This window comes from Schistocerca americana, chromosome 1 (genome assembly GCF_021461395.2).
Source record: "Schistocerca americana isolate TAMUIC-IGC-003095 chromosome 1, iqSchAmer2.1, whole genome shotgun sequence".
NCBI lineage: Eukaryota > Metazoa > Arthropoda > Insecta > Orthoptera > Acrididae > Schistocerca > Schistocerca americana.
The window spans coordinates 894,194,629-894,204,423 of NC_060119.1; the positions used below are offsets into that span (position 1 = coordinate 894,194,629).

The following is a 9,795-nucleotide window of genomic DNA, read 5'->3' on the forward strand; positions in this document are numbered from 1 at the left end:
TTTAATTTATCACCTCGTTACTACTAATGCCATTCGCAACACAATGTGCATATAGTATCTACATATATCACTGAATGCACCTGCAACATAATATCACTGCACAGCAACTAGTTCAGGAGATATTATGTCAGAAATAATGAGACGCATCAAAAACGCGCTTCTGCTGAAAATGGAGCGCAAATCATCTAGTGTTTTATAATGAAACCACTTAGCGACTTCCAACAAACTTAAAACGTAGTTTCAATTCCTTTCCACATTTTTTCTCACTTAACGTGCTTATCGTCAAGAGTAACTCAGTTAAGAGCGCTAGTATGATTGTTGGGAAGAACTCGTGGCCAGCTTCGACCTGGGCTTTATGCAGGTACAATATCAAAATTGGTATGTCCGATTATTACACGTTAACTTCTCCAATTTTAATACAGTGATTTTTAATTCTTTTTTATTAGGAAACAATTTATAAAAATTCGATATGGTTCAGAAGATGATCTAAAAAAGTTACTTCGCTATTTTCTTATGTTGGAAGAAGACCTAAAACATGGAATGCATCTTCATCATCATCGTCTGGATGCTCAGGAACAGAAAAACTGTAAGTGGAGGGCTGTGAATGTAACCGTTTTTTCTTCATGCTACTGACATATTTTCAGCAGGAAATTTTTTTTTTTGTTTTTTTTTGCATGATCCACTGCTCATCACACACTGGCTGGCAACCAAACATCTATTCACTGAAGAAGTAACGAGCCTATCTCTATTTGTAACTTTTATACGATTCAACTTACTAAAAACTCTTTCGCAGTCAGCAATTGAACATGGAAGGGATAAATATGGGAGTACAAACTCTGGTAAGTCTGAACAGTTCGGAACATTTTCGCTATTTTAGGGTAGGAAGATTCCTCCAGTCATCATCGATTTGTTGTACTTGCTTACCATCGTCTAGAGATATTCTCCCTGGAAATTTTGACATAAGAGGTATTAGAGAGCTGGGTAATAACTTTTTATTTTTTCTCGCAATACGAATGTTTTCTTTTCCTGATTAGTAATAAGAAATTGGTACATCGCCATAAAAGACGGCAAAGATAGGCTTTTAATATTCATTGTATTAAAAGAACGATGTCGGGAGAGAATTCTATTGTTTCTATTTCGCTTGAAAGTACTTACGTTTTAGATCTCACACAAGAAGGGCGTGTAATTTTACTCCTGCATCAACAATGAGTGCTGTGAATGTTATGTGTGATAAAGAATGAAAAAATATATGTATATTAAGAGTTATCATAAACTCAAGAATATTTTCATTTATTATGCAAAGATTTACTCCCAAGCATGACTTTCACCTGTAATCATAAAAAGAGGCAATAATTTCTTCCACACTGCAAGACATCTTAGAATATATGCATTTACGCTAATCATCAAGATTTAATGGATGTATTGTACACTGGCAACCACAGAAAATCAGAGGTAAAGTCAGCGTAACTTAATCTGTTGGGCTGCATCCCAGCATAGTTATTCCAAAATCAACCAACAGAACAAACATAACTGGCGACCGATTTTCCAGCACCAAGTTGTGGGATCCTGCCTGCTTGTCTCTTAAAGGGGGGACCTAGGATGCTGTTTTCTAGGATAGCTAGACAACATACAAGCAAATCATATTAATGGAGTTTATTACAGTAATTGAATTGACAATACTTAACTTTCATATCGTCGGTGAAGGAACAATACCGCGTAAGTAGCAAAATAAGAATTTTACACAAGAGACTAGAAACTGTCTAAAATGCCTAATACATTTCACAGCGGCGCTAAATTTGCATCGTAGCACTACAAGGAAACATTGGATCAAATGAAAATGTGAAACAACAAAAATAGGTTTTAGAAAACTTAATTACGGCACATCCGCGGAATTGTCTCGGTATTTATGCCATGATCTGTTACTTAACGGGGTATTTGTTTGTCAGTCTCCCTTCACGACTTGACACATTTACGTTGGTATCTGGTGCTGAGAAAGCTGGTAAGAACACCTTTTGGAGCATTAATTATTTTTTATTGAAAGACTTCATAGAAACACTTTAAATAAAATACTGTTTACATAGTTCCGATAATGTCTGCACATTGCTTCAAGAAAAATCCTAAACGTCACTCAAAGGAGCAACAGAGAATTACACAGCATTGATACTCGTCACACAGTTACCTTCACGATAATTTTCGTTCATAAGGAATGTTGTCATAATAACTATGACAATCTTTAGGAAGAACAGATTTAAGTTGTTGTAAATGCTCCCATTTGGATTTCTTGATTTTCAGTCTTTCCTTGTATAGTTTTGGGAAGCAAACATCTCCAAGAATTTTCCTCGGACGCCTCGGTAATTCTTGCCACACCTCGTTGAAAGAAAAATAATACCATTTTGGCGGTACTGTAGCGCCCTCAGATCGGTAACTGTAGGCTCATTTTTTACAGCTCTTCCAGCCTAATTGAGTCGTACAGCCACAAACTTTCCTCTGCGTAGTTGATGAAAGAGGAATAATCCAGGTAATAGACTTCGTATGGATGTGGCTTTTTTCTCGCTTCTTTAGATATCATAGCGTATTGGCTAGTTTAAGCTTCCACTCAATGGAACTGTGAACTGAGTCACATTCCATCTGCGTATGGCCTTTCTCCAAAAACTTTTGTGTAACCAATACTCCAGTACCAACTGCTAATCTTAAAAGAGCATTTGATAATATCACATTTCTATTCTGATATGTGCAGCCGTCAGAATACAGAATGACTTGAATGGGATTTTACTTAATCGTTCTGGACAGGGTGTCCACGATGCATGAGGCAAAACATGATGCAACCAAATCACCTTGCGTTTCATCGAACCAATAACATACTGCATCACGACTTTGTAAATTATACATTGTACAGTTATAAACAGCCAACTTTGTTTTATAATAAACTGCACTTGCACTTAAAAATGGGGCTACTTTCACGGCCTGTAAGTCCATGGTGTACACTGAGCAGAGCTTCTGCTGGGGATTTTTCTTGTCAGTATCTTTTTGCATCCTTGCCTGCTCTTTCCGTTCTGTGTGTTGCTTCCACATGTCTTCACACAACTTACCAAGCCTGCAACTATAACACAAGTCGCACTGGTCTCTCTTGGGGGAAAACAAGCTAATATCACCATCTTCCAAAATCAAGTGAAGGGTAGCCAGACTTAATGGTGAAACCTTCTCCGCATGACATTTTTCCATATAGAGTCTACACAGTTTTTTGGATTGCAGAACAGGCTTAAGGTACAACTTCGATGAGGATTTCCTGCAGTAATGCGACGGAAGTTTCGGAAGAGACTCCAGGAATTCTTTCATGAAGGTTCTCTCATCTTCCTTCTTCGTCTGTTTGATTCGAGGTCGTGACGATTCTGTATCAGGACTCATCCCATGTGTGGAATTACCCATCCTATATCGAACAGTCCATTCTTTAATCCCAAGAGAATTGAGAAATATCTTGTTGCATACTTTATGTTTCCCCATCTCATTTATCAAATGATAAATGAGCGGCCCTTTTCTCCTGGATTCGCCGGTGTTCTTCCCTGGACGTTTGGTTGGAATTGTGTCCACAAGGTTGGTAACGTAAACCTTCCTCTGACCCCACGACATCGTTTCCCAAAATGTGTTAAATACTGCCTGCCTATCATCAATAGAAAACTGATGACACTTCCTTTGAACGGATTTCTGGCACATCTTCGATGTACATGTTGGACCTAATTTTCGTGCCCCTCTTGGAGTATCATGAGTGATTTTACCAATTCGACTTCTTCTGTATACAATATACGCCTGTCCACGCATTCTCATAATTTTATTGGCAATTTTCTTCCAATCTTCAGGATGTGGTTTAGACTTCCTTTTCCAGTAACTGCTTACGTCACCATAAAATTCTTGTCAGCATCATTATTGCTCCCGTGATCTTCCGATAATTTATCCAGAGTGTTTGGCAAACAATGAGCACCATCGCATAGGAATGAGTGTGAAATACTGTCGTCTCTAGTGGAAACTGTGACTGTAGTTTCATTTTGAGCTTTGTTGGTTACAGCCACTGAAGTTTCTAGAAGGTAAAAAAATTATAAATTAATTTTAGCAGACAAAGATGAGTTCAAATTCATATTTTTATGAGAACGACGGCGTCAGTAATATTATTAACAATAAGCCCAATAAAATTTACCTGTGTCATTAGATGTTGCAGGAACAGTAACCGAGAACCCCATATACGAAATTAATTCATCTTCGGTAAATGTAACTTCAGCGTTACGACTTTTCTCGCCTGTTGTTTGTTCTACATTTACGGGAGATCCTACAAGAAAGCGGACAGTCTAGAAATCTTTGGCAGAAATGAATAAAGCACAGAACGAGTGAAGTGGGGGCGTTCCGATTTATATCACAATAAGACACCTTACGGTGCTACTAACATTCAAATGTGAATAATAAAACATTTTTCTTACCGCTGTCAGTCACTCTCAGCTTTCATAAGCTGATTTCAGTTGAGAAACAATTTCTTCTTCGGTAAAAAGTTCGTCATCTATATCGCTGTCCATTATGACGAATGAAGCTACAAGCATGGAACCACTTGCGAGCACTGTTGAATACTTAATACGGCAGTAACAATATGTCGTCATCTATATCACTGTCCATTATGACGAATGAAGCTACAAGCATGGAACCACTTTCGAGTACTGTTGAATACTTAATACGGCAATAACAATGTGCTGTGGCTGCGTGCGCTTTTGTATTTACGCGGTATTGTTTACAGTATCCATAGATTATAGATACACGGTATTTAATTCTCTACAGCTCCGCGGTATTACCATCTATTTATTTGCTGTGTCCCATTCGCGGTATTGTTTTAGACCATTTTTTCATGGTAAATAATTAAAAATTCGGCATTATGGCGTTAATAGCAGATGCGCGTAGGGTCAACGGCATCATCTGACTGAAAAACGAAAAATCGGCTGTTTGTCAGTTACGCGGTATAGTTCCTTCATCGACGATATGTACAAGGTGGCGTCGCAAGCAATTGGCGACATGCAAATAATCAATGTCCTTAGAAATACACAATTTCCATGCAAGTAATTGACATGGATCACAAGTCAGAGCTCCTCTAGTGCGGCTCTTCTAGTGTGACTCTTCTAATCCTCTTTTCTAGTGCAGGCGAAGCTATGTGGTGCGTCGCTTTTATTCTCTTCGTGAAGAGGCCGCTCCTGTTGTGATGATGTCCTAGCCAGCATGCTATTGGCTGACATCGTCTCACAGCCCTCGTTCTTGACCTTCGTGCAGGCGCTTGTCGTTTCGCCAGAACATTCCTCCCCTCATCCCCAAAGCGACGGATCGTCATCGTGTAGGGAGTGCGAAAATGGCAAGAGAGGCAGGAATGTGGGTGCTGTGCTGGACCGGAAGCTGTGACTACAGGGGACGTCAAGTTTTTAGTCGTACCCTCCTGATGCCATGAACCAAATGAAGAAGGCGGTGACTGCTGCGGTGTGGGCGGGTCCAGCTCCATCGGTAGGACGAGAGAAGGCGCAGGAGGTGAAGGCTCCGTCTCCCTGGGGTCATCCTGCAGTGTTGTGATGACACCCTCTGGCAGATGCTGTGGCTGTGCTGTCCTCAGGATCCGTGATCTGGGGGAAGAGACAATGAAAGAGCATCATGCATGTGACAGAGATGAAGTTGATTTTGATATGTCGGTGCTGCAAGCTATCTGGACCTGAAACAAGATACAAGCAAGCGCCAAGTTGATGGACAATCTCGCCTCGCGCCCACAGTCTGCTGCCATTAAAAACCCTGTAAAAGACAATGTCATGCGACGTGAAGTGATACTTGCGGCCTTCCTTCGGCGGCAGATGCTGAGGTGGGTGGAGCAGATGGAGCAGTGTCCGACGGTGGCGGCTGCGAAGCAATTCCGTCGGCGATGGTCCGTCTAGTTGGTGCGAACGGTAGGAGGCGAGAAACAGTTGCAATGCTTGATCCCTGGTGTGTGCGGTGCGAAGTTTGGCTGTGGATGGAATGGAGCATTAGTTAGATGCCGTATGCCATTGCGTTGACAGAATGTTTCAGATTAATTTGACGAGATCCGAGGCGTATTGTCCGACACTATGACTTCAGGTAAGTCTCTGAAGCAAAAAATAGAGGACAACACCTGAATTGTGCTATGTGACGTTGTCGATTTCAATGTCACAGCAGAAGGAAGCTTGCTATACGAATCAACCACAATCGACAAACGATTGTTCCAAAAAGGTCCTGCAAAGTCTGTGTACACACGTTGCCTTGGTACCTGCGACTTAGGCCAAGCAGAGAATTTTTGTGGCGAAGCGGGCTGATTTTCATCATCCGCGTGACACTATGACATCATCCATTCTATTTGGGCGTCCATACCCTGTGAAGTACAGTGTCGATGCACTAACTGTTTTGTACGAACAAACCCCCCAGTGTCCTTGGTGAAGTAACTGCAACACTTCTTTTTGCAAAGCTTTAGGGATCAACACACGTGACTGTCCACTGTCATTCTGAACAAGAATCGCACCGATCTGTGTAGCGAGGCTATGCCGACGTGTAAAGCATCGGCGCACTACAGAGTTGTTTATGCTATGTAATGAACGAGGCCAAGATGTGCGAATTATGTTAGCAAAATGTTCAACTCTGAATCAGCTTCCATGGCCTTCCTATAGTTCAGCGGAAAGGATTGAAGCAATTCAGAATCCTGAGAATCGATGTGACAACAAGATGCGTCAAAGTCTGTATCGGGGTCAACCGGAAGACGTGAAAGTGCGTCCGCATTACCATGTTGAGCCGTCGGACAATACACAATCTCATACTGGTATTGAGACAACAATAAAGCCTATCTTTGCAATTTTTGGGCAGTTCGCACAGGAACCGGTTTCGCCGGATGAAACAAGGACTGCAAAGGCTTGTGATCCGTTACCAAGCAGAATTTTCTGCCATACAAATAGTGGTAGAATTTGGTGACTCCATACACAATAGTCAAAATCTCTTTCTCAATTTGTGAATAGTTACACTGAACTTTGGACAGCACTTTTGATACGAAAGCAATAGGTCTGTCTTTAGCACCAATTCTGTGCGAAAGCACTGCACCGATTCCGTAAGAGGAAGCGTCAACTTGCAATACAACTGGTTTGTCAGAATCAAAGTGAACTAAGCATCGATCACTAACAATAAGCAATGCATCTTTAAGATTTTGAAAGGCTACTTGGCACTCATCTGTCCAAACAAAGGAGACATTCTTTCGACACAAGCCATGCAATGGAACCGCGATTTGTTCAGCATTCGGTATGAACCGAATATGATGGTTTATTTTCCCTAAAACTGACAGCAATTCTATGACATTGCAAGGAATTGGCAAATCACGTATGACTAACAAATGCGACCGAAGATGGTGTACACTGACTGTTTATGACATGACCAAGATACTGCAACTCTTGATTAAAGAAATTTTACTTGTCCAGTCTACAGTTTAGTTCAGCATCAGACAACACACGAAACAAAGAATGTAAATTTGCAATATGTTCTACAAGTGTACGACCTGCTACGACAATATCGTCCAAATAGAACAGTTTGGCACTTGTGCAGTCAGCTGTTCCAAATACCATTGTAAAATGGCGAGTGCGGAAGCACTGCCAAAAGGCAAGCGCAAATATTTTAAAAAAGTCCAAATAAGTATTTACGACACACATTTTTTGAGATTCTTCATCAAGTGGTATTTGAAGATACGCATCGCGTAAATCAGTTTTTGAAAAGTAGCAACCGGCGCCTAATCTATCCAGGAGATCCTCTGAGTGTGGCAATGGATAAGCATCAATCACAGTTTGTGGGTTGACTGAAGACTTAAACTCAACACAGAGGCGAAAACGATCTGAAGGTTTGGGGAGCAAAACCGGTGTACTTGCCCATTGACTAGCTTGCATGGGCGCAATAGCTCCGCTATCTTGCAATTCTTTAAGTTCAGCCTCGTCCTTGTCCTACAGGGTGTTTCAAAAATGACTGGTATATTTGAAACGGCAATAAAAACTAAACGAGCAGCGATAGAAATACACCGTTTGTTGCAATATGCTTGGGACAACAGTACATTTTCAGGCGGACAAACTTTCGAAATTACAGTAGTTACAATTTTCAACAACAGATGGCGCTGCAAGTGATGTGAAAGATATAGAAGACAACGCAGTCTGTGGGTGCGCCATTCTGTACGTCGTCTTTCTGCTGTAAGCGTGTGCTGTTCACAACGTGCAAGTGTGCTGTAGACAACATGCTTTATTCCTTAGAACAGAGGATTTTTCTGGTGTTGGAATTCCACCGCCTAGAACACAGTGTTGTTGCAACAAGATGAAGTTTTCAACGGAGGTTTAATGTAACCAAAGGGCCGAAAAGCGATACAACAAAGGATCTGTTTGAAAAATTTCAACGGACTGGGAACATGACGGATGAACGTGCTGGAAAGGTAGGGCAACCGCGTACGGCAACCACAGAGGGCAACGCGCAGCTAGTGCAGCAGGTGATCCAACAGCGGCCTTGGGTTTCCGTTTGCCGTGTTGCAGCTGCGGTCCAAATGACGCCAACGTCCACATATCGTCTCATGCGCCAGGGTTTACACCTCTATCCATACAAAATTCAAACGCGGCAACCCCTCAGCGCCGCTACCATTGCTGCACGAGAGACATTCGCTAACGATATAGTGCACAGGATTGATGACGGTGATATGCATGTGGGCAGCATTTGGTTTACTGACGAAGCTTATTTTTACCTGGACGGCTTCGTCAATAAACAGAACTGGCGCATATGGGGAACCGAAAAGCCCCATGTTGCAGTCCCATCGTCCCTGCATCCTCAAAAAGTACTGGTCTGGGCCGCCATTTCTTCCAAAGGAATCATTGGCCCATTTTTCGGATCCGAAACGATTACTGCATCACGCTATCTGGACATTCTTCGTGAATTTGTGGCAGTACAAACTGCCTTAGACGACACTGCGAACACCTCGTGGTTTATGCAAGATGGTGCCCGGCCACATCGCACGGCCGACGTCTTTAATTTCCTGAATGAATATTTCGATGATCGTGTGATTGCTTTGGGCTATCCGAAACATACAGGAGGCGGCGTGGATTGGCCTCCCTATTCGCCAGACATGAACCCCTGTGACTTCTTTCTGTGGGGACACTTGAAAGACCAGGTGTACCGCCAGAATCCAGAAACAATTGAACAGCTGAAGCAGTACATCTCATCTGCATGTGAAGCCATTCCGCCAGACACGTTGTCAAAGGTTTCGGGTAATTTCATTCAGAGACTACGCCATATTATTGCTACGCATGGTGGATATGTGGAAAATATCGTACTATAGAGTTTCCCAGACCGCAGCGCCATCTGTTGTTGAAAATTGTAACTACTGTAATTTCGAAAGTTTGTCTGCCTGAAAATGTACTGTTGTCCCAAGCATATTGCAACAAACGGTGTATTTCTATCGCTGCTCGTTTAGTTTTTATTGCCGTTTCAAATATACCGGTCATTTTTGAAACACCCTGTATAATGCAATGGGAATAGTTCTATCCCAGCAAAATTTTGGCTGAGCATTGTCCGTCAGAGTAATATGTGCAACAAAATTATTAGCCTTGCCTAAAACTTCAGCAAAGAGTTCCGGGAATTCTTTTAGCAAGCTAGCTACACTGTCTTGTGCATTGAATGAAACACTGACAACACATTGTCCTGAATGTTAAAGCGAAAACGAATCAAATGAATCAAGTCCAAATATGTTCTCACAATCGCGTTGATTGT

The 9,795-nt window shown here is 41.8% G+C and overlaps 1 protein-coding gene across 1 annotated transcript; it reads right to left on the minus strand.

Annotated features, from left to right (window-relative positions):
- Nucleotides 1-1,574: 1,574 nt before the first annotated feature.
- On the minus strand, nt 1,575-6,273 carry LOC124547424. The gene is made up of 2 exons (XM_047125104.1): nt 4,190-6,273; nt 1,575-4,072 (listed from the first exon to the last, which is right to left on the minus strand). The coding sequence occupies exon 2, from the start codon at nt 3,820-3,822 to the stop codon at nt 2,770-2,772; it is 1,053 nt and encodes a 350-aa protein (XP_046981060.1). The 5' UTR covers nt 3,823-4,072; nt 4,190-6,273; the 3' UTR covers nt 1,575-2,769.
- Between the last annotated feature and the right edge of the window lie 3,522 nt (nt 6,274-9,795).

What these genes read in the sequence shown, in the direction of transcription:
- LOC124547424 (XM_047125104.1), bottom strand. Translation starts at nt 3,822, where the DNA reads ATGAGAATGCGTGGACAGGCGTATATTGTATACAGAAGAAGTCGAATT.